The sequence below is a fragment of the Callithrix jacchus genome, chromosome 9 (assembly GCF_049354715.1).
Source record: "Callithrix jacchus isolate 240 chromosome 9, calJac240_pri, whole genome shotgun sequence".
In the NCBI taxonomy this organism is placed as follows: Eukaryota; Metazoa; Chordata; class Mammalia; order Primates; family Cebidae; genus Callithrix; species Callithrix jacchus.
The window spans coordinates 69,930,171-69,955,391 of NC_133510.1; the positions used below are offsets into that span (position 1 = coordinate 69,930,171).

The window sequence follows — 25,221 nt, forward strand, 5'->3', positions numbered from 1 at the left end:
GGAATCCTGAACTGACCCGTTTGCCTCCAGATTGAGTCCTAGGGAGGCTTTAGAACCCACCAGGGCTCTCAAGACCATGCACTGGCCTGAGCCACTGGATCATCCACCAGTTGGAACACACACCACCTCCAGGGCTAGGCATGAGGTGGCATCGGTCTTGAGAGAGTCAAAATGCGGCCTTTGTTTTGTATCTGTTATTGGGATATAAGGGAGCCACCTGACTAAGCTGCCTTTGAGGCCTTGTGTTGAGGGGTTCGACTCAGCTCTTGACCAGGGTTCAGGGTATGCTGAGTGCCCAGGCTTTAGGGCCAGCACAGAAGCTGTCCTTCCTGTTGTGCAGCTCACAGAGAAGCTTCTGGACCTAGAGAATGAGAACATGATGCGGGTGGCAGAGCTAGAGAAGCAGCTGCTGCAGCGGGAGAAGGAACTAGAGAGCATCAAGGTAAAAAAGTACTCTGGGGAAGGAAGTCCCTGACTAATCCTGGGCTCCAGGGCCTTGGGGTTTTGCTTTTTTTTCCCCTGAGTCATGTCAGGTTCTCTAGGATTTAGATCTTGATTCACTCTTGAAGTTCTCAGGTGTGGGTGGGCTGATGATTGCACCCCATTTTTTTAGTTGGAGAGGAAAGCTGAAGCCAGTGTGAGCCAGACACACACATAAGAGGCTGGGAGCAGCTGGAACAACCACGAGCATTCTGGAATTCCAACCCAGGCCTCCTACCAGCCCATCCCATTTATTTTTCTCCCCTCTACCCTCGTGTTCCTCCCCAGTCATGCTTAATGATCAGGGGCAGAGTGACCAGGTGCTCTGTGTATTAGGGTGTCCACCAGGTTTCCTAAGTTGGCAGAGCAGGTGCTCCTTGTATTTCATTCTCTTCTGTATTTTCATTATAAAGTCATGCCCCTAACCTATCTTCTCTTCCAGAAGAACATATGCTGGCTCTGTTGAGCTCAATATGTATCTATACCCAGCCTCTGCTAAGCATTTATATTAGGAGCTATGGAGGATACACAGATGGTTAAGACAGGGTCTTGTTTATAGGGGGCTTCCAATTGAGCCATTATATAAGGCCAGCTGAAATTGAAGCAAAATGAGGCCCAAAGGGCTATGGAGAGAGCAGCTATGTCAGACTGGTGGTTGATTAAGGAGAGTTTCACAGGGACAACCTTTTTTCCTGGGCTTTAAGGGGCCCATGCAGTGAGAATTGGCTGGAGCAGAGAGGACACTTCAGGGTGCCAGTGGAGGGAGGCAGCTTTTGCTTCCCTCTTGTTTTACTGCCTTCCAGCTTCCCCATTCCTCTACCTGGATTTCTGCCACTCTGAGCCTCTGAGAATCCTCACAGAGACCCTAGTTAAGAGAACCCTAGGTAGGAATTCTCACTCCTAGAGGCAATGACTACTATGCCTTCAGCCCACTTTTCCCTTAATGGTACTGTCTGCCTGTCAGGAGACATACGAGAACACAAGCCACCAGGTGCACACCCTGCGGAGGCTCATTAAAGAGAAGGAGGAGGCCTTCCAGCGTCGATGCCATTTGGAGCCAAGTGTCCGGGGCCTGGAGTCTGTGGGCAGTGAGGCCCTGGCCAGAGTAGGCCCTGCAGAGTTGAGTGAGGCCATGCCACCCTCTGACCTAGACCTTCTGGCTCCAGCTCCACCCCCCGAGGAGGTCCTGCCTCTGCCTCCACCACCAGCTCCACCCTTGCCCCCTCCACCTCCCCCATTACCAGGTAACCATGACCCCTGGGAGCCAGCAGGGGCAGCCTCATTGTGGGGACCAAAACCGTAGTCAGCGGTGTCTTCCTCAGGAAGAAGCTGGGAAAATGGCATCATCTGAGGACTGGGAGGCTATAAAATCAGGGTGAGGGAGAGCTGGAATCCGAGGGAAGCTCGAATTATCAGCACAGGGATGCCCATGGGCAGATGTGGATCTGTTTAGATGCAGTTCTGAATCCCTTTGAAGACAGCCAAGGAGAGGCTTAGACTATAGCCGTGGAAACTGGGTCAGAGACCAACAAGAACTGCACTGTTAGAGTTAGGATTTCTGGGAGCAGCTTGAGCAGATTTAATGTAGGCTCCTTCTCTGAGAGTAAAAACTCAGAGAAGGTGGGGCTGGCAGAGGAGAGAGGCAGCCTATGAAGAGTCTCTTGACCTCTGAGTCACTGTGTCATTCCTTCTTCCCCCAGACAAGTGTCCCCCAGCCCCACCTCTCCCTGGTGCTGCACCCTCTGTGGTGTTGACAGTGGGCCTGTCAGGTGAGTGTCCCTAGGGCTCTGGGCAGGGCTGGTGGGACCATGGGTATGTGTCCTTGGCCCCTGTGTCACTCATCCTCCTTCCAAATTAGCCATTCGAATTAAGAAACCTATCAAGACCAAGTTCCGGCTGCCTGTCTTCAACTGGACAGCACTGAAACCCAACCAGATCAGTGGCACTGTCTTCAGCGAACTTGATGACGAGAAGATCTTGGAGGTAATAGGACCTGGGGTCCAGAGTGGTAAGATTGAGCGCTGGGGACCTGTTTGCCTTTTGAGCAGATCTGGTCTTAGAAAAGCCGTCAGACAGGGTGAGGCCAGGTTTAGCTTCACAAACCCTTCATTCTTGAGTGTATATATATTTCCAGTTGTGTCAGCACTTTGTGTTTGTATTCGTGAAACATTCCAGAGTGACAGAGCTCTGGGCCAGTGCTGGCTGGGCTGTCAGGAGGTCCTCCACTAGTATGAGGCTACAGCATTTTCCCTGCTCATCTATTCCTGCCAGGACCTGGATCTGGATAAGTTTGAAGAATTATTCAAGACAAAAGCACAGGGCCCTGCCCTTGACCTCATCTGCTCCAAGAACAAGACAGCACAAAAAGCTGCCAGCAAGGTGACTCTGTTGGAAGCCAATCGTGCCAAGAACCTGGCTATCACCCTGCGCAAGGCTGGCCGCTCAGCTGAGGAGATCTGCAGGGCCATTCACACGTGAGGCTCCCACTGACCTGGCCCTGGTTCCTAATCAGTTGGCAACCCAGTTCTCCACCAAAGAGCCTGGCTTTCCCTAGATTCCAGGCATCTGATAGAACTCCTTTCCCATCTCCCTAGTCATCCACTGGCTTGGCCAGAATTTACTGCATCTGTGCTGGCAATTCAGCCCAGACCTTCACCCAAGGAGCTCTCAATCTATTGGGAACAGTTCAGTAACATGGAATGTTCCCCCAGTATCATTGCTGGTGCTATGACAATTGAGGCAATGGGTCCCCTGCCCAGTCCTAGGAGCTTGGAGAATAAGCGGAATGAGGGAAAATGTGGAGAGATGTGAGAGCTGAGGTGGTCCCTCCCTCCTACACAGGTTTGACTTGCAGACGATACCTGTTGACTTCGTGGAGTGCCTGATGCGCTTCCTGCCCACAGAGGCTGAGGTGAAGCTGCTGCGGCAGTATGAGCGTGAGCGGCAGCCCCTGGAGGAGTTGGCGGCTGAGGACCGCTTCATGCTGCTCTTCAGCAAGGTGGAGCGGCTGACCCAGCGAATGGCTGGCATGGCCTTCCTGGGGAACTTCCAGGACAACTTGCAGATGCTCACACCGGTATGGCCCTCATTCAACTCATGGTCCTGGACAGCTGTCCCTCCACCTTCCATCTGCTAGTCACCTCCCCTGCCCTTCCAGTCTTCTAACCCCTCCCTATCTTTACCCTATCTCAGCCTGGGGTTACTTCAGTGTTTATATTGCCCTACAGCAACTCAATGCCATCATTGCAGCGTCCGCTTCCGTCAAGTCTTCACAGAAGCTGAAGCAGATGTTGGAGGTGGGAAGAGGTTGTGAATGGGGGTGCTGGGGGTTCTCAGGTCCTAGATAGAGGCCTGGGGCTATACAGAGAGAAAGAAGGAGCACTCAGGACCCGAGCCTGACCTGCCTCCCATGCATCCTTTGGACAGATCATACTTGCACTGGGGAACTACATGAACAGCAGCAAGCGAGGAGCTGTGTATGGCTTCAAGCTCCAGAGTCTCGATCTGGTAAGATGGTGAGGGCAGTGTGGGCCAGGAAGCCTAGTGGGCAGCAGTTGTGGAGCCAGAGTGCTTAGCTTTTATGCACTGCCCTCACCCCCTCTTAGCTGTTGGATACCAAGTCCACTGACCGGAAGATGACACTGCTTCATTTCATCGCCTTGACAGTGAAGGAGAAATACCCAGACCTGGCTAACTTCTGGCATGAGCTACACTTTGTTGAGAAGGCTGCAGCAGGTGAGGGGAGCCTGGCTGGGTGGGCCTGCCTTCACATCCAGCCCAGGACAATCCCAGGAAGCTATGAGGAGAGGGAACACTTGTTTCATTTGTTTCTGGCTTTTGTTATCTTCTTTCTGACCACTTCAAAGCTTTCCGCTGCAGCCATAAGCAGGGGCCACTCCAAAGGGAGCCTTCCTCCAGGCGCCGGGCCTGGCCCAGCCCAGCCCTTCCCAGCTAGGTGCAGTGGGAGCAGGAACAGGAAGGGGACTGGTGGCTCTTTACTCCCAACTCCCTCAAGCTGGCCCCAGAGATCTTGTGTTTGTGTATGATGAATGTGAAGTGCCCAGAAAAAATCATAAAGCCCTCTATATGTATGCCGCACCCATGAATACTAGAAACTGCCTCAGGCCTGCCCATTTTGGAGACCAGCAGTCTCTGTGGCTTGCCTGCCTTTGCTACTGTGTTCTTTGGGGTCTTGAGATCAGTTTCTATTCCATTCCCTCCCCCTGTGAGGGCTCAGCTAGTTGGTGTGCACTTCTTTATGTCCATACAGGTATGTGAACATGAGTGAGCCCATGCTGAGGGGGAGGGCGAGTTTAATGTAGCTCTGGCTGGGAGGTGGGCATGCCAGGCCCTAGGCAGTCCTCAGCCAGGCTTTTGGTGACCACAGTGTCCCTGGAGAACGTGCTGCTGGACGTGAAGGAGCTGGGCCGGGGCATGGAGCTGATTCGGCGGGAGTGCAGCATCCACGACAACAGCGTCCTCCGGAACTTCCTCTGTACCAATGAAGGCAAACTAGACAAGCTCCAGCGGGATGCCAAGACAGCTGAGGCAAGCACAGGGCACAGGCGGGTGGGAGCAACCAGGGTCAAATGCCAGCCCCCTCTAGGTGGCCCTAGTTCTGTTTTTTAATCAAGCAGCTGGCTGGCTATATGTGGGGGAGAGAGTGCTTTGGGAATGGCCAGACGCATACTCCTGGGAGCTTTGGGAGCCCCGGGTTCTCTCCAGCTCACAGGGGCCTGGCTGGTTGCTTTTCCTCCCTTTGGCCCTGAGTTCTGCTTTCTGCAGGCCTCTCACCCGTGGTGTTGGGAGTATAGGAGCTGGGCTGCTTCTTTCTGCCATGGTGACCCGTTCTGCCCAACCCTTCCCTAGGAGGCCTACAATGCAGTTGTGCGCTACTTTGGCGAGAGTCCCAAGACGACACCTCCTTCTGTATTCTTCCCAGTATTTGTCCGATTCATTCGTTCTTACAAGGTGAGCTGCAGAGAGCTTTTTAAAAAAGTTTGGTTGAGAGAAAACTGGTTGTGGGAGAGAAGCCTAGGCTTAAAGTATAGGCCTTTTCCTACTCCTCCTCCGAGTCCTGGGAAGGGAGTGATGCAAGCTGGCGACAGGCCTCTTAGCTGTGAACTGGTGGGCAGGGTGGGGGCCCAGGCCCTTCCTGTCATTGTTTGGGACAGGAAGTGCCCCTCCAGAGGTGGCCACCTGGAGTTAGCAGGTCCCACTGCCACCCATTCTCTACTTCAGTGTCAGCCCCTCCCCTCACAGCCTGTGAGCCTCACCACCCACCCATCTTCCACTGTTCTTAGGAAGCAGAGCAAGAGAATGAAGCCCGCAAGAAACAGGAGGAGGTAATGCGGGAGAAGCAGCTGGCTCAGGAAGCCAAGAAACTGGATGCCAAGGTGGGTGGGACCAAGAGCTGGGGCCTGGAGGAGGGCAAGCCAAAAGAGTGGGGGCTAGAGGTCAGAAGGCTAGAGGAGATGAGAACTTGGAGTGGACAAACCACCCAGAGGGCCAGTGGGCTGGCATCCAGAGGGATGGAGGGAGGGCCTTCGGGGATTCCTAGCAGTGCACAAGCAATGGCATTCTCAGACTGCACCTTGGGGCAGGAACCAGTCCCACATTAGGTTAGTGATGACTTCCTTCCCCCTCCACATTCTTGACCCTAGACTCCATCCCAGAGGAACAAGTGGCAACAGCAGGAGTTAATAGCAGAGTTGAGGCGGCGCCAGGCCAAGGAACACCGGCCTGTTTATGAGGGAAAGGATGGTACCATCGAGGACATCATCACAGGTGGGGCTCTTTTCACTCCCTGGGGCCTGGCCATTGCACCCAGCTCCCAAAGCTCAACCTAGCCCCTTTGGGCTCTCCTCCCACCCCCCACCATGAGGCCTGACCACTGTGTCTCTCTCCTGGGCCATAGTGCTGAAGAGTGTCCCTTTCACGGCCCGTACTGCCAAGCGGGGCTCACGCTTCTTCTGTGATGCAGCCCACCATGATGAGTCAAACTGTTAGCCCCCAAGGCTGGGGCCCTTGACAGGTACTGGGCACAGCAGCTGCCCCTTCTGCATGCCCATCTCCCAGGATTCCTGCCGGAGACCACAGGCATCTGCTTTCCTGCATGACTTGCAATCACCCTCTGGCAGCCTCCCAATAATGGGAGCACATACTTCTTGCATGACCCATGCTCTGAGAAGCATGGCATATCCCCTGCATGTATCCTTAGAGAAGTGGTTTCTCTCCCACTAATGCTGTCCTGGCTTCTACTAAGACCCAATGGGTAGGGAGTCGCCAGGCCAGTGTTGAGGGCAGGCAGGTCCAGGCCGACAATTCTGATCTTTGAGGCTGAGGTTGAGGGTCCATTCCTGGGCCTAAGGAACCTTTCCCTAGGGTTCTCTTAAGAGCTCTGGCAGTAGCTTCTGACCAGGAGCTATCAGATGTCCCTTGATCTGTTTCCTGACATCCAGTCAGCCTGGGATCTTTTCCTAGCTTCTGGCTCTTTCTGAATGTCTACTCTCTACTGCCCAGTGGCCTCCAATCACCCTGACCTGATCCTCTGAAATGCAAAGCCCAGCAATCTCCCCAACTACCCCTCACGCCTCCCCTTTATCTGCCTCACCGTTGGCTCCTCCCATGTGGAGGTTTATCTGTGAGGCTGCCCTTCAGGGCACTGTCCTGGCTTAGCCTCCCTTCCTGTTCACAGGTCTCTGTCTTCCCCCACAGGCCTCCACTGCCAGCCTATTGTTGTTCGCCACCAAGCCAGGAGTGCTGCGCTGCCCAGTGGCCCCCCTCGGGCTCCAGGCCCCCACTGAGACCCTCTTGGAGGCAGAAGCACTTCAGCGTTTAGAGTCCTACAAATCCAACCAGTGGACCTGGAATTGGCCAAGGGCCCAGGAGAGGACTATGCCGCTCTCAACCCTGTCCACCCCAGCTCCTGAGGCTGGATCTTTCTACTTGTGCCACTATGGGCACTAGGTCTGTAGGTCTCTGGTGCCTCCAGTACTGCACTTTGCTCCCAAGATCTTTGACTTCATTTCCTGAAGGGTCACCAAGGGTCAGCCCAGGGCTGAGAAATACCACTTCCAGCTTTAGCCTATACAGGGCACGTAGATCTCTCTTCCACTAAAGCCAAGAGTGCTGACAGGAGAGAACAACTGTCTTTTTTTCCCCCTTTCTTTTTTGCAGGCCCATGGGCGGCTCTGGTCTAGATGTATCTAGGCTTACAGAGCCCTGGGACTCTTGTCAGTCTCAGTTCATCTCTTACCAGGAGCAAGGCCCTCTGCCAGCTGTGCCCTAGTGATAAGAGTAAGAAGAGAGATGTCAGGCTCACTGCCCTTATTTTTCTGCCCATTTCATTCTAGGCTCACACTTTTCCTTGTCAAGGTGGGCAGAAGAACAGAGGTTTTCTTTGCACCAATCCCTTTCTGCAGATGGCTGGAGAAGGGGTATGCCAACCCTTTACCTTCTTTCTTCAGCTACGTTTTTTTTTTTTGGCAGGGGACAGGGAGCATGGTGGTCTTAGCTATTTGCTCTGCTTCCTGTTTCTCCTCTGCCTCTAGAAGGGAATGTGGGGGCCCATTTTTTTTGTACATGTTCAACCTCCCTTTCCTCTTGTACATAAACCCCAGACTTTCCCTCCCCTCAACAAAGGCTTGAAGCACCAGGCCTGAGTCTGTCTCCTCTTGCTTAGCTTACAGGGCTAGGGTGGCCATTTAGCCTGACCTGGGCCATGGGGAAAGAAATGAAATCTTTGGGGCACTACATCTATTTCAGAGGAGATGAGGTCAGAAATCTGGGGAAAGGAGAACCAGCCTGATGGGCTCTAGCCACACAAAGGGAAGCAGGCCTGCCATGAGACACTAGTGCCCTCTGCTGGGCATGTGACCAGTCCCCAGCCTGCCCTAGCAGCACATGGAGAAGAGTCACTGGCCATGTTATAAATATTGTTATTTAAAAAACAAAAACAAAACACACATACATTAGGTCCTGGGTGGAGGAAGAAGTGGTAGAGCCTCAGGACAGGCAGGAGCAGGCATTGATGCTAGAGGGTGAAGACCCTGCCCTCTGCCACCCAGGCTGTGTCCACCAGCCTGTCACTCTTTCCTGGAGACCCCTTCTCTCACACTTTATCTACTGGCATCACCCACCCCACATGGCATATACCACCCATCTCTGGTCTGGGGCTGAGGGCAAGGACTGCACTAGTCCGGGGAGTAGGGGACCCTTGAACACCAAAAGCAACCTTGAGAGGTGCCAACGGTCGTGTGCTGGGGGTGGGGTTACTTTAGAAAAAGTGGACACAGACCAGACTAAGGAAGAAGTCTGAGGCAGATGGTGAGGGTGGCCCAGGAGCCACAGCCTCACACAGACCCGAGGCAGAGAGCAGCTCATTGGGTCACTGGTGATCATCAAGCTGCTGTAGGAGTGTCCGCCGCCGCCTCTCCAGCTCACCCTCACTCAGCTCACTTTCCGACGTGTCCCAGCCTGTCTGTTGGAGCAAAGGCACCACTCACCCTTAGCTCTACTGAGAGCCTTGGGAGCTCGGCCAGCATGCTTACTCTGGCCTGGGGTCTCTGCCCCTCACCTTCTCCTTCTTGATTCCAAAGCCTGGGGAACGGTTAGGGAGCTCTGCCTGCCGGAGCTCCCTGTCCTTGTCCTGTTCTTGTTCTTTCTCATCGCTCTCCTTGCCAGCTTTCTCCTCGGGGTCTGTCTCACTCTCAGGACTATTCTGTAAGAGTCCAGAGCCCACCACCCTCAGTTCCTGTGGATAGCCCAGGAGGCAGTAGAACAGAGCTCACAAAATAGCAGGGGCTTAAATAGAAGTTCCTTCACTCACCGACTTGTGCCTTCTCTTCTTAGTTTTCTTTTTTGGTTTCTTGGCTTTCCGAAGGCCATGATCTGGAGATAAAAAATTCCTACTAAGTCCCAAGAGGACAAAGGCAGGCTCTTTTTCTCTGCTCTAGCCCCTCTGTTCATTCTTCACAGGCAGGGACCTCGTGCTCTGAGGAAGTCTTAAGTTGGTCCAGTTTTCCTTCAGGTTCTTGCCTGGGCAGGTAGAGGAAGGTCTTTCTCCTCCCACAGGTGCAGCCCTCCCAATCCACTCTACCCTCAAAGGAGCTGGAGCTTGCTCCAGTAGGGAGCAGGGAGTGGCTTGCAGGGGCAGGACATCCTCAGTCTGGGACAACAGTTCTCCAGCTTCTAGGCTCATAGCAACTGCTTACCTGCTCCAAGAAGGTGGGAGGAAGGGGAGCCCCGTCCTCCAAGGGCAGCACCCCCACTTTCAACTGAATCAAGTGAAGAAGAGGGCTCAGAGCCTGACTCTGAGGGGTTCCGCCTTCTCCGCTTGGGTGGCCGGAGAGATGGTGGGGGCAGCTCCTCTTCTTCCGACTCAGAGCCCTGGGCAGATCAGCAGATATGTGTCAGTGCAGAGGTTCTCTGCCCTCTAGAAGCTGGCTAGGAACTGGGGGGACAGCAGGGTCCAGGACCAAAGGAATCCTCAAATTTCCCTCCAAGGGAGATAATATAGGGGGAAAACAAGAAGTGTTTATTTCCCCGAAACAACCCAGCTTCACCCCACGTCCCTTCTTTCAGCTAACTCACCGAGGGTGAGTGGGAACGCTTGTGATGGTGCTTCTTGCCTTTCCTGCCGTGCTTTCGGCCTTTGGTGTGGAGGTGCTGGCATTCAGTCTGCTAGAGGCAGAGGAAGAAGGGTGAGGACAACATCAAACTTAGTCCCAGGAAGGACTCTACCTCCTAAAATCTGGCTTTGCCTCCCTTAGACTAGAGCCTTCTGCCTATCCCAGGGATCCTTCAGGCCTCCCCTTCCTTTGCTTGGCCAGGAGTGCCCTAGGGGTAAGAGGGAGGCCACTGAGGTCTCTGTTGAACTGGTCTAGGGAGTTCAAGGGCCAGGGACAGATCTAGAGAACAAGCAGCCTGCCTCACCTCCAGCACCTGTAGGAACTCCCGGAAGAGCCGGATCCTCTCCGACTCCAGGGTGATCTGCTCAAAGGCTGAGTCACACACAAAACGCTCACGGACCTTGAACGAGGAGAGCACTGCCGATCAGATTAGGCCCTACTCAGCCTGGCCTGGACACCGCCATGAGCACAGGGCAGGGCTGGGGCAGAGAAAGGAAGGGAACTGGAGCTGGCCCAGGGCTGTGACGTGACTGGGGTGGGCCCTCAGTGGTGAAGCACCGCTGCCCTCAGGCTTGAGGGTGTTTGGGGCCAGGCTATGCTCCTGACCTCTTCCCAGGCAGTGCCTAGCTCCAGAGCAGGCACAGCCTGCCTCAGCATGCTTCGAAAGGCAGCTTCCCTGCGCCGCATCCTGCGTGCCTCCTCCTTCTCCCGCTCCCTCTCCCGCGCCTCTGCTTTCTCCAGCAGCTGAAGATAGAAGGGACACATGGAGCAGGGTCACCCAGGAGGGTGGATGCTGGGTCCCACTCAGGCATATGTTAGAGGAGGTGGAAAGCTGGGGTCTGGGCTTCTACCACCTTCCCCTGAATTGGGAATACAGTCAGTAAGTGAGAAGGAATGGAAAAGGACACTGGGATAAATTAGAGACCTGAGTCCCATGCCCTGCCCAGCCCCTCACACTATTGAAGGTCAGCTTGATGTTGCCTGCGTCCAGCGCGGCAGCCCTCTTGTCAAAGCTTATGACGTGGGCGAAGTCCTCAAAGGCCGTGTTCACCTCCACACAGAAGCCCCGGTCCTGTGGGCACAGTAATGCATGAGGCAGGGGCACCACGTGCCTGAGGCCAAAGCTGGCAGGCAGAATGGTCACACTACAAGATGGTCAAGAAAGCCCTTCCCCCCAGAAGATACCTGCAGGACTGATATGCATCAGAAACCAAGCTGTCCAAGTCCTCATCACCTGACAAGCCTCCATACCTACCCATGGTTTGGATGTCACATGGAGCTGAAGGGACTCAATGTTCCCAACTGCTGACTGATGCAGCAGGAGTTTCTCAAAATTAGTTCTTTGTTCCTTTAGCTTAAACCTCTAGCCCCAGCTGGGCCCTCCTGCTGCTCAGCAGTTGTTCCATGCATTCTCAGTCAACATTTGCAGGCCCCTACCCTTTACCTCCATGGAGTGCTTACTGTGTACCAGGTACCATGATGAGTGTTTCACACAAATTATTTCATTTAATCCTCCTGGTTCTACATTTAATAGGTCCTAGTATCCTAATTTTACACAGGAGAAACCAAGGTTTAGAGAAACTAGGGCACTTGCCCAAGGTCTCACAGCTGATAGATGGCGGGGCAAGAACTCTACCCTGGGAGTCTCTTATCCCCAAAGCCTATGCTTTCAAGCACCACACCCACCCAGATTACTTAGTCCATGAGTGAAATAGGGGTCACCAGGTGTGCAGCTCCCCATCAGTACTAAAAACATCTCCATGGGCCAGGCTCTGCGCTTCTCATTTAAGCCTTACAACATCCCAGTGAAGCAGAGGCTTAGAAAAGTGACCTCAGTTGGCCCAAGATGACGTGAGTGGTAAATGAAGCCACTAGAGTTCAAAATCTGGCTCTCACGTCAGTTAAGCACAGGCCAGATTCCCTTCCTCTCTCTCCACATAGCTCTGACCTCTAGCCTTCTTGCTAATGGCAGAGGTGTGCTCCTCTTGCTTTGCAAGGGTACTTCCTCCATCCTGTTCCAGTCCTTATCAACACAGCATTCATTCTCAGGGAACTGAAAGCTCCACGTCACCCTCATCACTGGCTCCTTCCATCAAGCAGACGTGTCACCTTACCTGGAACAGCCTTTCTACCCTGCTTGCCCCTTCATTAACTACCTCTCCTCTTTTCCTTTGTTTCAAAACCTTTTTAATTGCAGCAGAAAGGAAAAGTAATAAATATTTATTGAGAATCTATTAGATACTTTACAAATGTTATTTAATTCTCACAACCTTACCTATGAATTATCCCTGATTTACAGGTAGGTGAGCCAATAGGCTCAGAAACATGGAACTAATAGAGGTCTTAGAGCCAGTAAGCAACCAGGAGTTCTCTGACTCTAAAACGTGTGCTTCCCCGTCTTGCCGCCTCATTCATGACACTACTCTCCCAAAGGTTGCTCATGTCTACTAGACAAATCCAAGGCCTTCTCCTTGGTCCTCACTCATCTGGTCCTCAGTGCCTCTACCATTTCCTTCAACACTCCCCTGTCCAGGTCACCTCCTCTCCTACCTCTTTTATTACCTCTCCTGCATATTCATGTTCCTGAGAACAGCCCTTAGTCCTCTTTCCCTACCCAATATGTACTCCCTAGCGATCTCATCCTTCAGCTCGATTTTCAAACTCATCCTAGACTGGATGTTTCAGATACTTCAAATTCAACAGATGTCAAGATAATATATTTCTTGTGAGCACCCTCCAAGGATCTCCCTGACCCAGATCTGTGTCCAGGGCTCTCTGTGTTACCCTATGGCATAAGAGGCACCATCATGGTCTGCCTGGCTGTGGAAGGCAAGAGGGAACTCCTGGGCTCATCTGCCCGCCATAGGAAGGAATCCAAATGGGCAAAGAGGAAAGGAACTGTCTTTAAAAAGCTGCTTTCTCAGGTTGTGTGGTGAGACAGGACTCAGTGAGGACAGGCCCCTACAGGCCTATCAACAGTACCAGCCACTCTATGGCTAAAAGTTAATTGTCCAATAAAATTTAGCTATCCTAGGATAAGGCATTTCTACTTTACAGGGTTATCCTGTTTTAAAATATTATATTTGCTTTATTTAAGAGTAATTCCCCAGATGGAATTCCTATTTACTACAGCCCTGCTCTTTGCTTTATCCTTACCAACGGTGCCATCATCCACTGCCCTGACACCTCTGATTCCTTCCTTTCCCTCAATTTCACAGAGTAATCTGTTGATTCTATTAGTGACTCTATCCTACTGGTTTTAAACTCTCCCCACTTTTTTTTTTTTTTAACAGTAGAAACAGTGTATTAAAATAGATATTTTATGTAGAACCTCTGTGTAAGAAAGATTCAAGCTGCTTCACTTGAAAACAGGAAGCAGCACAAAATCCCCCCACTCAGCCCCCCACCCTTGCTTGTCTCAAGGCACATACACAGAAACCCAGAGTCTCAGAAGCACAGCTGGAGCGATACAGCTTGCCTTCTGCTGCTGCCCCCCACTGCCCCTGGCTAGGATCACTTCCTACCGAGATTCCTGCACAGTCTACTGACTGGTCTCCCTGCTCACCTCTTCCATCCCTCTAACCCAGCTTCTAGCATCTAGTGCTTCTTGGACTTTTGTACCAAGTAGCCCCAACAGTAGGAGAGGTCTAAGGATGAGTCAGAAGAATATGACTATTTGAATTTCTCACCACTATCAGTTTTAGTATCTTATGGTCTCAAGAACTTCTCTACCTACCACCACTGCCTTCCCTAAGGACGTAAGTATGTACTCTAGACTGAAAGGTGCTACTATATACCATCACCACTGACTTTTCCAAGACACCATCGAATCTGATCATTCCCCAGTTCCTCATTACTTACGAGAGAAAAATCCAAATTTCTTATTTTAGCATTCAAGGCACTTTACATGCAGGGCTCTACTTCCAAGCTGGGGCATATGGTTCCAGACAAAGAGCGGATACACCTCACGATAATATGATACATCTTACCTAATGGTAAGTAATTTAAAATATTAAATTTATATTAAACAGAGAGGTACTATGGTGTTAAAATGCAACACCTACGTGAATCTGTAAGGCAAAACATGACTTCAAACATTTAATCTCTGTAATTAGGTGTACTTTGGTGGAACATGCACCATTTTTTAGATGAGGAAACAAGCTCAGAAAGGTCAAGTGACCTATCCAAGGTCACACAACTAGGAAGCATTTAAACTAAACTTTTACTTAGGCAGTCTGCCTCCAGTCCTGCTCCTAACCACTGTATTGTATTATCTCCTCAAATGCAACAGAATCTTCACTTGGAATCTTCATTTTGGAACACAAGGCTCTCTTAGTCCATCACTCACTTTTCCACTTTTGATAGATGTAAATATTGAGAACTATTTCTCTTCTCCAGTAAAGAAAAGCAATAAGGCATGTGTGATGGTAAATGGCACCTGACACTTGTGACAGTATCAAGAAGGCACTAAGGAATGATAAGATGGATTACTTGCCCTTTCTAAAGTGGTTGTCTCAGTTTGAGTCTGCAGAATGCCTTGCAAATCCAGCTCAGTGTTGCTGGATAATCCATATTGAGAAGAGAAGCTAAAGATTCGGATTTTTTATGTGATGTTTTCTGATTTTAAAATGTTAGCAACAAATTCCAGTTTTTTGGAAAACACTGTAGAGACCACAAAGAACAATCTGTGTGCTGCCAGTCTATAATTAGCTATGCTTCTTCCTCCTCGGACCTGGCATGCCCTTTCCACCCACTTGCCTTCACTCCCGTAGTACCCTGTGTATACTCCAACCTCTTCCATCTGCTTATTTCTAAAGGTGCAGTTCAAATGTCAGTTCTTCAGATTCCTGTCTCTGTAATAACACTTGCCTCTCTGTGTAACAGTACTCATGTATATCTTCCTATTAGACCATGTCTAGGCCAGGCATGGTGGCTCACACCTGTAATCTCAGCACCTTGGGAGGCCGAGGCAGGCAGATCATGAGGTCAAAAGATCAAGACCATCCTGGCCAACATGGTGAAACCCCATCTCTACTAAAAATACAAAAATTAGCCTGGTGTGGTGGCGTGCGCCTGTAGTCCCAGCTACTTGGGAGGCTGAGGCAGAAGAATTGCTTGAACCTGGGAGAGAGAGGTTGCAGTGAGCCAAGATCGCACCTCTGCCCTCCAGCCTGGTGACAGAGTGTGACTCCGTCTCAAAAAAAAACAAACTGTGTATTCATTACTGTATCCCTAGTGCACAGTAGTAAAGGATCACAGTAGATATCTGCTGAACCAAACTGCAATGCTCCTGCAAAACAGGACTTATCAGGGAGTCCTCTGCAGGGAGTGTGCCATGCACCTATCCTGTATCCATCCATAATCCCAGCCTCCCTCACCTTAAGGATGTCCTTAATGATCTTCTTTTCATCATGGAATCGTGCCTTCAACTCCTCCACATAGAACTTGAACAAGTCCAGAGGGGTGGAGCCTGCAGGGAGGGAGGGAGGGGGGCCTGGCGGGCGGCAGCTTCCCAAGGCCTGGGGGCTGTGCCAAGGACAGGATCAGGGAGTAGGGGGTGCAGAGAGGCTGGCAGGATAGGAAGCCAGGCCAGAGAAGGGGGAGCCTGGCTGCCTTACCCGGCTGGCCCAGCATGTTGGCAAAGCGGACATCAGTGCTGACTGCTGGATACAGCTCCATCCAGGTAGACATAGAGTGTAGCTGCCCTGTCTCATGCAGCTCATCCAGGAAGGTCTGAAGAGGGAGAGGCCAGTTATAGGGAGCGTGAGACAAGGAGGGAGGCAGAAACACAGAATCAGAGGGAATAGAGGGAATGGCAGAGGGAGAGGCAGGGACAATCCAGATTGAAGAAATATAGGCAAGAGGGGCAGAGGTGAAGAGATGCAAATGGAAGGCTGAGAACAATGCAAAAGGAGAGAATATAAAATACGCAGAGGGACAGAACAAAAAAGTATGAACAAGCCAGCCTGAGAGGCAAAGAAACAGAAACTTGCCCGTAGTAACCCCTACCACAGCCACCCACAAGCTGGGGGAATAAACTCTGCCTGTCAGGCGCCCCACCCAAGGGAAATTAACATGGCCTAGCTGCCAAGCCGTGCCTGTAGGGTGCTCTCTGCTGGCAGTTTTTGGGTGGTGCATACATCTAGTCTCCCAAGAAGAGCACAGTCCAGAATTGAGGGGTACAGTACAGAAGCAGACTGCAGGCAGGGCGAGGTCTCATGGAGCTTGGACAGGGCTAGGCACAGAAAGAACAGGCAGCCTAACCTGAAGGGGGGCAGGGAATGGGTGAAGAGGTTGTGGTCTAGAGCAGAGCCCAGCTCTGATCTAGAAAGGACAGCAAAGATACCTGGAAGGCCTCCCGATTCTTGCGTTGCTGGCGTCGCTCCCGAAGCCGGGCCCGCTCCCGTTCTTCCTCCTCTTCCCTCTCCAAAGCTCGGATGTGCTCCTCAAAACAGATCAGTGCATCTTCCTTGTCCATGTCTAAAGACAGGCAGGAGGTTCAGTGGGCACTGTACCAGCAGGACACTCTCTCAGACCCCAGCACCCCTAATGTCTCAACAATGCTATCCTACAGGCGCTAGGAATATCCAGGGTGGTAAGGGAAGGGCCGGGAGAGGGCCCTGTGGGAACAGCCACTGGAATGGGGGGGGGGGGGCGATCACTAATTGTATAAGAATCAATAAGCAAGTATTCAGCTCTTGTGAATTCAGTTATTAGAAGCCATAACATGAAACTAGTAGTCTTAGGATCTGAGGTTTCACATCTTATGGAACTGGAATCAACCAGGCTTTGATGCTATATAAGAAAGTGAATTTTAGTATCATTGGTGATTATAGGCCAACAACAGTCTATTGTAACATGTGTCCAGTTAAGGCCTGTAGTGCTATAAGACCATATTCACCAGGTATGGTGGCTCATGCCTATAATCCCAGCACTTTGGGAGGCCAAGGTATGTAGATCACGAGAGGTCAGGAGTTCAAGACAGGCCTAGCCAAGATGGTGAAACCCCGTCTCTACTAAAAATACAAAAAAATTAGCTGGGCGTGGTGGCAGGCACCTGTAATCCTAGCTAATCAGGAGGCTGAGGCAGAGAATTGCTTGAACCCAAAAGGCAGAGGTTGCAGTGAGCCGAGATCATGCCACAGCCTGGGTGACAGTGAGACTCAGTCTCAAAACAAAACAAACAAAACCATATTCACATGAGTTAAAATCATAATCATTGACATCTCTAGGACTTATGATTTCTATCCCAGAGCTCTTCCTCCAAGGATACACAATGTCTAGGCCAACAGTGGACCCCAGAGGGAGGAGTGTCCTGAAGCATTCTGGGATCCCCAGAGTCTAGACAGGTACAAGAACTGAGTGAGTGTTGGGTACTCCTAGGGTATCCATGAGGGCAGGAGGTACAGGGGAGTGGTGTGAGGCATACTTTGGGGGTCCCCGGTCCAGTAAGGAAAGCGACAGGTAGGATTGGAAGCCCAGGCTTACTCTGCAGCTGATGGTCCTGAGCAAAACTGGGATTATCCATGAGGTACTGCTGGGCCTGGGACCACGTGGTTTGGAAGTTGACACTACTCATCCCATCCAGGATGCTCTTTAGGGCCTGGATGTTGCGGCGCCGGAGCTGCTTGGCCTGTTCCTGGGGAGCCAAAGGATCAGGGTGAGGTAGGGCAGGCCAGAGCTACCCAAGTAGGCCTGGGCAGAGGAGGACCTGCAGAAAGGTAGCTAGGGAACCCTAGGAAGAAGGCCATACTCAAGACTTTCATGTCTCAGGGAAGGGGAGTACAGGTTACAGACCCATCTGAGACTCCTCCTCCCTGCCACACCCAGGACTATAGGCCCAGAGCAGAAATGGGATGTGCAAGTGCCATACCAGCTTTAAAATAAGGAGCTGGGACACTGGGGAAGTGGAGAGGTAAATGGCTAGGGTCCATAACAAAGCAAAGACAAGTAAAGTCTAGGATGAGATAGGCTGAAGGATCCTGCCCAGTAAACATTACCTTCTCCTTCTTGGCCAGGAAGAAGAGGACATCATCATAAACCTCTTTTCGATCCCTCTCAGGGACCACAGCCCAGACCTCCAGCTCCCCAAAGGTCTGTTCTGCCCGCCTGTGGAGCATATGGGTTGTGAGTAGGTAGACAAAACAGAGACCCTGGACCTTTGTGTTCTCAGGGTTCCCAAGCCCCAGCCCAGCCTGGCCCCCTGACCGGTAGCGGGTGGTGGAGGTCATGCGTTCATGCTGCTCCAGGAAATGCTGCAGGGTCTGCTTGGCCTCCTTGGCCCTTAGCCGGGCCTCCTCCTTCTCCTCCTTCTCCCGCTGCGCCTTGTAGGCATTGAATGCCTGCTTTTTCTCACTGAGTTTGGGCAAGGCACTGGGATAGAGGGTAGGAATGGAGTAGGGATAGAGAAGTCAGCCTGAACAACCTTGCACAGCCCACAAAGGAGGGTCATGGGACACTGCAGGGGTTCCAAGGGCACAGATGTCTGGGATCTGAACACCATTCCCAGAAAAGTAGGGGTGACAGAAAGTGAGGGGAAGAGATGCAGCTCCAAGGCACTACTAATGCTGGGCCCATTTACTTTGGGATTCTCAAGTCACTGTCAGACTTCTTCGCTAGCCAGCACCCTCATTCCTCAGTTAATTCAATTCAGTTTGACTCATTTCAACAAGCATTTATTGAATGTGTCATGTCAGATACCTTTCCCTTCTTTCTCCTGGAAGCCCTCCAGCTCTTCTTCCCCTTGTACCCTAACCCAATCTATCACTGTCATGACTCTGGTTCCCTTAGAGCTGAACACTGAACTGGGGTTTCTTAGGGAGTCTCTAGCATAGCTGCTCTCATGAACAGGGCCTGGATCCCTCTGCCCAGGCATACCTGTAACGGGGGTCAGTGACCACCATCTTCATGGCCTGTTCCCATGAGGCATTGGAAGGGACAGCCTAGAATGAAGCAGGTGGGAGTCATGGGGGCTGCCCCACTCCAGCCCCCTCCAAACCTTCCCTGGGAGCCCCACTCCAGCACCTTGTCCCTCAGCAGTTCCTTGAATGCCTGCTTTGCCTTCTCCCGGTTGCTCCAACTGAGGCCAGACCTCTCTGGTTCTGGCTTTGATTCCTCCTCCTCCTGCTGTGGTGGCTGATGCTGTACAGCAGAACTGGAGGGCACAGGGGACTCAGCCACAGGGTCTCCCAGCCCTCATAGCTTTCAGTGCCCTGAACTCTTGGCAATGTATCCCTCCTTGTTCCCTAGGGCAGCCTTTCTCTGCCTTTCAGAGGTCACATTCAGATCTTCAAACCCTTCCTGAGAGGCCCAGCAGAGGGCAAGGGTTGAACCAGGCTGGAAGCCTGAGGCTAACATTGGGAATGCCATGAGGGGCAGTCCTCACCTACTGGGGCCCTCCTCCAGCTGCTGCAGGAACCCCTGTTCCAGGGGCTGGGTAGCCTCTGACATATCACAATCTTCACTCCCACCTGGCTCAGGTTCCAGGAGGCCTGTGGGCACTGGGGTGGGGCCTGGAGGTACAGGTGGGGGGTCAGGCTGTGGCTGAGGCGGCTGTGGTTGAAGTGTCTGTGGCAGCTGCTGCTGCTGTTTCCTGCAGATGAGCCAGAAGGGCAGTGTCCAGGACGAGAGCCGGAATGGAGGAGTTCAGGTGCTGGCTGGTCTCTCTGTCCTGGGAAGCACTGGGGCCAGAGGAGATGACTCCACAAGGAGACAGAGCTGGATCTTCCTCCCACACTGTAGAGATCATGGCAAGACAGTCTACTCCCACACCCCAGGGGCCCCAAGTATAAATCCATAGGTGAGCAAGTCACTCACCCTGCAGCCTCTTGCTTGACTAGAACTGCAAAGGGAAAAGACAACAAAGTCACAGGGGCAATAGGGAACCCCCAGAACTCCTAACCTGGCCTACCCCTAGGACATCTCACCCTCCAGGTCATCCATATCCTTGGGCCGGGTCCAGCGAGACTCTTTACTCTGATTGTTATAGTAGTAAGGTTTCCCTGTGTCTGACTTGTACTCTTTCCAGGGACATTGCGACAGGAGCAGCTGCAAGAGGATGGGTTAGGAGCCATCAGTGGGCTGGGCATGCTCTCCAGCCAGTCAGCGGAGCTAAGGGAACCCAGTGAGTAGAAGACACAGGAGCCTTTAGTTACCACCTGGCCTGGCTCAAACTGGGGAAGGTGGACTTCTTGAGATCCTATGGAGATATTTCCAGGGAGGGTGGGGAGTGGTCAGGGACCTTGGGATCAGAGGAACCATCATGAGTATGGTTAGAGACTAAAGGAAGGCCAAGGACTTGGAAGGGTCAGGGCAGCTGAAAGGAAGGGCCAGAAAGCCCAGCTCAGGACCTCTGCCTTGGACTTGAGCACGCTGGGCTTCTCCCACACGGACTGCTTGTCGTCAGCATTGTAGTAGTAGATGCGCCCATCTGGGGCCACATGCTCACTCCATAGGGCCCTCTGGCGGCGGGGGGGGGAGGGGAGGGGCACAGAATGGTGGTCAAGGCCCCTTTTCCAAAGCCTCTCCTTACCCCAAAGATTTAACCATCAGTCCCCCACTCTCAGGCTTTCTCCCAGAGGCCCCTGAGCTAGAAGAACTCACCGGAGGACCTGTCCCAGTTACAGCAGCTAGAAAAAAAAAAAGCCACAGGATACATACTAAGTCCTTGCCCCAACCTCCATCTTATCCCCTTATTCCTCCCTTATTCCATCCCCAGTAAATATTCCCCTGGTCCCATCAGTATCCCAGGCTCCTTGGCATCCCAACAGGCATGATCCAGGGTGGCTCCAGTCCATGGTCCCCTCTCCCCTATGCCCCCCAACCTCCGAGCCTGGGGGGAGCAGGCCCCCAGAAGACTCACAGCTGGCGGTGTCCGCACCCGGAGCCGTCTGCCGAAGAAAGAGGAGGGGGAAGGGTTGGGGCCAAGCCCAGTGGCCCCCAGGACCCAGGCCATGGGGGATGGAGAAGCAGGCCAGGCCAGAATCCATGTGTCCTGCTGCTAGAGATCTCTGCTCCCTAACAGGCTTCCCCCACCCTTCAGGGCCATGGCTCTAGGATCCAGGGGAGAATCACATAGCAGCTCCATTCTTCATTCTTCTCAAGTGAGAGTATTTGGTTCATTCCTTCACAGTAGATGCCAAATTCTATATCCTACCCAGACTCTGCTACACTCAGCAATAGCATAACAAGGCACAGCAAGATCCCCAGGTGCTACTGACTCTTCTGGGAACAAAGAGGATGTGAAGAACTGTATTCATGTGTCCACAGTGTGTGGCTCTGTGAGGATAAGAGTGCTCCTTAAGGGAACTGGACATGGCATGAGAGTAACAAGAGAATGTATATGCCTTTGGGATGAGTGGGAAACTAGAAGAGCTAAGTACACGGCTGGCAAGGAGGATTTGCTTTTTTTTTTTTTTAAGACGGGGTTTCACCATGTTGGTCAGGCTGGTCTTGAACTCCCGACCTCAGGTGATTTGCCCGCCTTGGCCTCCAAAGTGCTTGGATTACAGGCGTGAGCCACCACGCCCGGCTGGCAAGGAGGATTCGAGTGTGAGGAGTGCTGCTGGGGACCTGGGTGGATGCGATGAGAAGAGGGAAAGAATGGAGGTCATATCCCTGTATTTCAAGTCAGACTCACGGGACTGCAGAGCAGAGCCTGCTACCTGCTGGTCCCCAGTGCTTACCGCTGCAGTGACGGGCACTGCTGGCATCAGCATTCCTGGCATCATCGGAGGAACCATTCCTGGTATCTATGGATACAAAGAAGACAGAAATCAACCACCAAGGTAAGGGCTGGCACAGAAGGGACAGGGTACCTCAAAGGGTCCTAAGAGACCTCACTGGAGCTACGACCCTCACTTGGGCACTTCCTCAGGCAATCCCCAGATTCTGGTCTCTCACTTTGCCTGAGAGTTGTCTCAGCAGACAAATCCACATGAGTCTGGCCCAAAGCTCCTTTCCTTCCCCAGTTTCTGAGGCCCAGGTGCTCACTCTTATCTCCACCCCCAGTTAAACTGACAGGGTTTTCTGAGACCCCAGGGGAGGAGCGATTACCTGTGTGAGTGGTGGTGGCGCCCCCATTGGTGGAAGCATTGGAGGCAGGATGCCAGGTGGCATTGGGGGGATGGCTGGTGGTCTCTGACTCAAGGGGGGTAGCCCCATTGGAGGAAAGGGTGGGGGGATCCCTGGAGGGGGCATCTGGAAATGAGGAAAGGAAAAGATACTGAGCAGGGAAGATATTGCTTTGTCAGAGGCAGAGAGGACCTGTCAGGAAATATCCACCTCCTTCCACAGCCTCCCTCCCCGACTCTCCACCTTGGCTCTGAGGCAATTCCAAGGCTTTAGTTTGAGAAGCACAAGGCCTGAAACTGCCTCCCGCTTCACCACTGAGAAAGACTGATAACTGGGGTCTAACAGGCGAGCACACATCTTTTTTTTTTTTTTTTTTTTCTGAGACAGAGTCTTGCTGTCGCCAGGCTGGAGTGCAGTGACCCAGTCTCAGCTCACCACTGAAACCTCCACCTCCCAGGTTCAAGTGATCCTTCCGCCTCCGCCTCCCGCGTAGCTGGGACTACAGGCGAGTGCCACCACGCCCGGCTAATTTTTGTATTTTTAGTAGAGACAGGGTTTCACCATACTGGCCAGGACGGTCTCGATCTCTTGACCTCATGATCCGCCCGCCTCAGCCTCCCAAAGTGCTGGGATTACAGGCGTGAGCCACCACGCCCAGCTCAACAGCTTCTTAATTAAAATGGGAAAGGAAAGGGAGAAGGGAAATTTAACAGCACCAGACTGAGACTGGAAGGCTCCACCTCTTCAGCAATTCTCCCCAAAAGAGGCCTCTCAGATGAAGGGGCAGAAGCCATGTATCCAGGTACCCAAATACCCCAGCCCCCTGCCTCCCATCCCTTTGTCTCCAACTCATAACCACCAATACCAATCCAGCCCGAATTCTGTGGCATATTTAAAGAGCATAGGTAAGGAGTAGTGAAAGAGACAGAGAGTTCCACCCTGCCCTCACATTAATGGGGTCCTTTCCCTTCCACTTCTCCTACCTCCAGCCCCCGTGTGTCCTAAGGTCAAAAAGACAAAGGGGGAATTGTCAATGTTATGTACTGAGAGCTGTCACAACAGTTCTTCCCACCCCAATGCCCAAGTAAAACCATCCCTCTTCCAAGGGCAGCAAAAGGGGCATTACACAAAAACTGTGCTGGTGATGAAGCAGTGGCTAGGGGCTGGGGAGTCGGGGGTGCAGGCTGGAAAAGCCAAGCCCAGGGAAAGACATAAAACTTACGAAGGGTGGTGGCATCATGGGGGGCCCCGGTGGGAAGGGGGCAGGCGCTGCTGGGGGCCGGGGACCAGAATCGGGAACCGACTGTTGAGGGAGAGAAAAGTCATAGGACCCAGGATGGGCAGAGGTGGGCTTTTTGCAGGAGGGAAGCAGAAATGATGAGGATGAAAAAGGAGCACAAAGTTCAGAAGGAGGGTCTTCAAGCCCGATTTCCTGCCCACCCCAAGCTCTGTGCCCTTGGTAGGTTTGCTCTCTCTTATGCCAGCTCAGAGCCAGCTGGCTGAGCCCCTTTAACGTCATCTTTATTTTGAAAGTTTCCATTTTGCCAAAGCAACAAAAAACATGGAAGAGACTTCACTACAGGCACAGTATGGCTCTATCCAAGCCTTCTAATCCATTCTGCCTGTGGGCAAGGATGTGCCTCTTTCAAATTAAGTTAGAGGTCTCTTTTATTCCCAAAGTATCCAGGGAGGGTGTTGCCTCTTTTCTAGTTCCCCTACGTTAATTAGCCCAGTTACAGAGATTCAATCCAAAACTCTCTCAACACAAATAGTTGCTAGTCCTTTAAAATGCTTGTCTCCCTAATTCTCATCTCTTCAAGACCAGATTCCTCCCCTAAGTGACCTCATCCTTAGCCACCTGCTTTCTTTGATGTCTTCCACTTCCAGTTACTAACTTCATCTCTTTGGCTCTACCTTCATCCCCTTTTTGGTGGCCCTCCTGTCTGCACCCCAACCTTTAGTTCTCAGCTTAAGTATCACTTACTACTTCCTAACTCTATGTAAAGTAGTTCCTTCCTTATTTCTCTATCTGATCCCCTTTTTAGTTTCCTCATGCATATAATTTTGCAATTATTATGTTTGCCTGGATATGTTTCCCCCAACAAGAGTGTAATAACATGCATGGGCCGGGCACAGTGGCTCACACCTGTAATCCCAGCACTTTGGGAGGCCGAGGCGGGCAGATCACCTGAGGTTGGCATTTTAAGACCAGCCTGACCAACATGGTGAAACTCCATCTCTACTAAAAATACAAAAATTAGCTGGGCATGGTGGTGCATGCCTGTAGTCCCAGCTGCTTGGGAGGCTGAGGCAGAAGAATCGCTTGAACCCGGGAGGCAGAGATTGCAGTGAGCCAAGATCACGTTACTGAACTCCAACCTGGATGACAGAGCGAGATTCTGTCTCAAAAAAAAAAAAATTCCATGAAGACAGGGATCATATCTGACTTGTTAGAAGCTGGATTCCTGGTACCTACCACAGTGTCTGGCACATAATAGGTATTCAGCAAATACTAAATAAATGAAGAACAAATGAAGGAACAGATCTCTATAGAGAACCTTCTAATTCTAAAAATTCATTTTATAGGTCTAGCCCCACATGGCCAAAATGCTGTATATCTAAGGTTTTCATTTCAGTATTATTTGTAAAAACAGAAGATTGGAATCAGCCTAAATCTTCACCAGTAAGGAGCTATGAAATTATATACACACATAAAATGCAATACCATACAGTTATAAACAAGAATGGAGAAGCTTATTGTCTCAATATGATCTCTAAGATACATTAACAAGTGGGAAAAAAAGCTAGGTGCAGCAAATTTTGATCATTTGTATAAAAAATCAGAGACAAAAGATGACACAAAAAAAAAATGGTAGAGAAGGACAGAGGTAAAGGGGAGACTTTTCCCTGTATGCCTTTTTGTATCTTTTGAATACGCAGCCATATGACTATATTGCCCATTCAAAAAAACAAACCAAAAAAAAAACACCCCAAACTCACTGTAAGTGAACCAAGGCTTGGAGACGCAGCTAAAGGG

General features: G+C 51.7%; 2 protein-coding genes across 78 annotated transcripts in view; one reads left to right on the plus strand and one right to left on the minus strand.

Annotated features, from left to right (window-relative positions):
* The window catches only part of FMNL3 (formin like 3), a 63,578-nt gene extending 55,441 nt beyond the window's left edge, over positions 1-8,137 (plus strand). For 19 of the 29 annotated variants that reach the window (XM_078336720.1, XM_035256867.3, XM_078336722.1 and 16 more), the window contains 15 exons: positions 341-442; positions 1,445-1,724; positions 2,181-2,249; positions 2,339-2,463; positions 2,752-2,954; positions 3,322-3,556; positions 3,708-3,776; positions 3,907-3,987; positions 4,086-4,215; positions 4,868-5,028; positions 5,350-5,451; positions 5,784-5,876; positions 6,144-6,267; positions 6,398-6,514; positions 7,198-8,137. In XM_078336720.1, coding sequence (XP_078192846.1) covers positions 341-442; positions 1,445-1,724; positions 2,181-2,249; positions 2,339-2,463; positions 2,752-2,954; positions 3,322-3,556; positions 3,708-3,776; positions 3,907-3,987; positions 4,086-4,215; positions 4,868-5,028; positions 5,350-5,451; positions 5,784-5,876; positions 6,144-6,267; positions 6,398-6,489 — 1,866 coding nt within the window. In that variant the 3' untranslated portion in view covers positions 6,490-6,514; positions 7,198-8,137. The remainder of the gene's footprint in view (positions 1-340; positions 443-1,444; positions 1,725-2,180; positions 2,250-2,338; positions 2,464-2,751; positions 2,955-3,321; positions 3,557-3,707; positions 3,777-3,906; positions 3,988-4,085; positions 4,216-4,867; positions 5,029-5,349; positions 5,452-5,783; positions 5,877-6,143; positions 6,268-6,397; positions 6,515-7,197) is intronic. The other 10 variants (XM_078336721.1, XM_078336723.1, XM_078336724.1 and 7 more) reach the window with 1 other exon arrangement.
* A 267-nt stretch (positions 8,138-8,404) lies between these two features.
* Positions 8,405-25,221, minus strand: part of PRPF40B (pre-mRNA processing factor 40B) — a 78,618-nt gene continuing 61,801 nt past the window's right edge. For 8 of the 49 annotated variants that reach the window (XM_035256881.3, XM_035256895.3, XM_078336760.1 and 5 more), the window contains 24 exons: positions 22,167-22,310; positions 21,797-21,862; positions 20,974-21,001; positions 20,715-20,740; positions 20,462-20,572; positions 20,039-20,159; positions 19,929-19,953; positions 19,498-19,704; positions 19,137-19,266; positions 18,990-19,054; positions 18,321-18,485; positions 18,113-18,221; positions 17,601-17,751; positions 16,459-16,592; positions 15,731-15,845; positions 15,491-15,582; positions 11,068-11,184; positions 10,719-10,856; positions 10,417-10,512; positions 10,075-10,164; positions 9,696-9,870; positions 9,311-9,372; positions 9,059-9,202; positions 8,405-8,962 (listed from right to left, as the gene is read on the minus strand). In XM_035256881.3, the coding sequence (XP_035112772.1) occupies positions 8,870-8,962; positions 9,059-9,202; positions 9,311-9,372; positions 9,696-9,870; positions 10,075-10,164; positions 10,417-10,512; positions 10,719-10,856; positions 11,068-11,184; positions 15,491-15,582; positions 15,731-15,845; positions 16,459-16,592; positions 17,601-17,751; positions 18,113-18,221; positions 18,321-18,485; positions 18,990-19,054; positions 19,137-19,266; positions 19,498-19,704; positions 19,929-19,953; positions 20,039-20,159; positions 20,462-20,572; positions 20,715-20,740; positions 20,974-21,001; positions 21,797-21,862; positions 22,167-22,310 (2,604 nt within the window). In that variant the 3' untranslated portion in view covers positions 8,405-8,869. Of the gene's footprint in view, positions 8,963-9,058; positions 9,203-9,310; positions 9,373-9,695; positions 9,871-10,074; positions 10,165-10,416; positions 10,530-10,718; positions 10,857-11,067; positions 11,185-15,490; positions 15,583-15,730; positions 15,846-16,458; positions 16,593-17,600; positions 17,752-18,112; positions 18,222-18,320; positions 18,486-18,989; positions 19,055-19,136; positions 19,267-19,497; positions 19,705-19,928; positions 19,954-20,038; positions 20,160-20,461; positions 20,573-20,714; positions 20,741-20,973; positions 21,002-21,796; positions 21,863-22,166; positions 22,311-23,167; positions 23,180-23,406; positions 23,488-25,221 lie in introns of those variants that run through there. The other 41 variants (XM_078336759.1, XM_078336775.1, XM_078336773.1 and 38 more) reach the window with 14 other exon arrangements.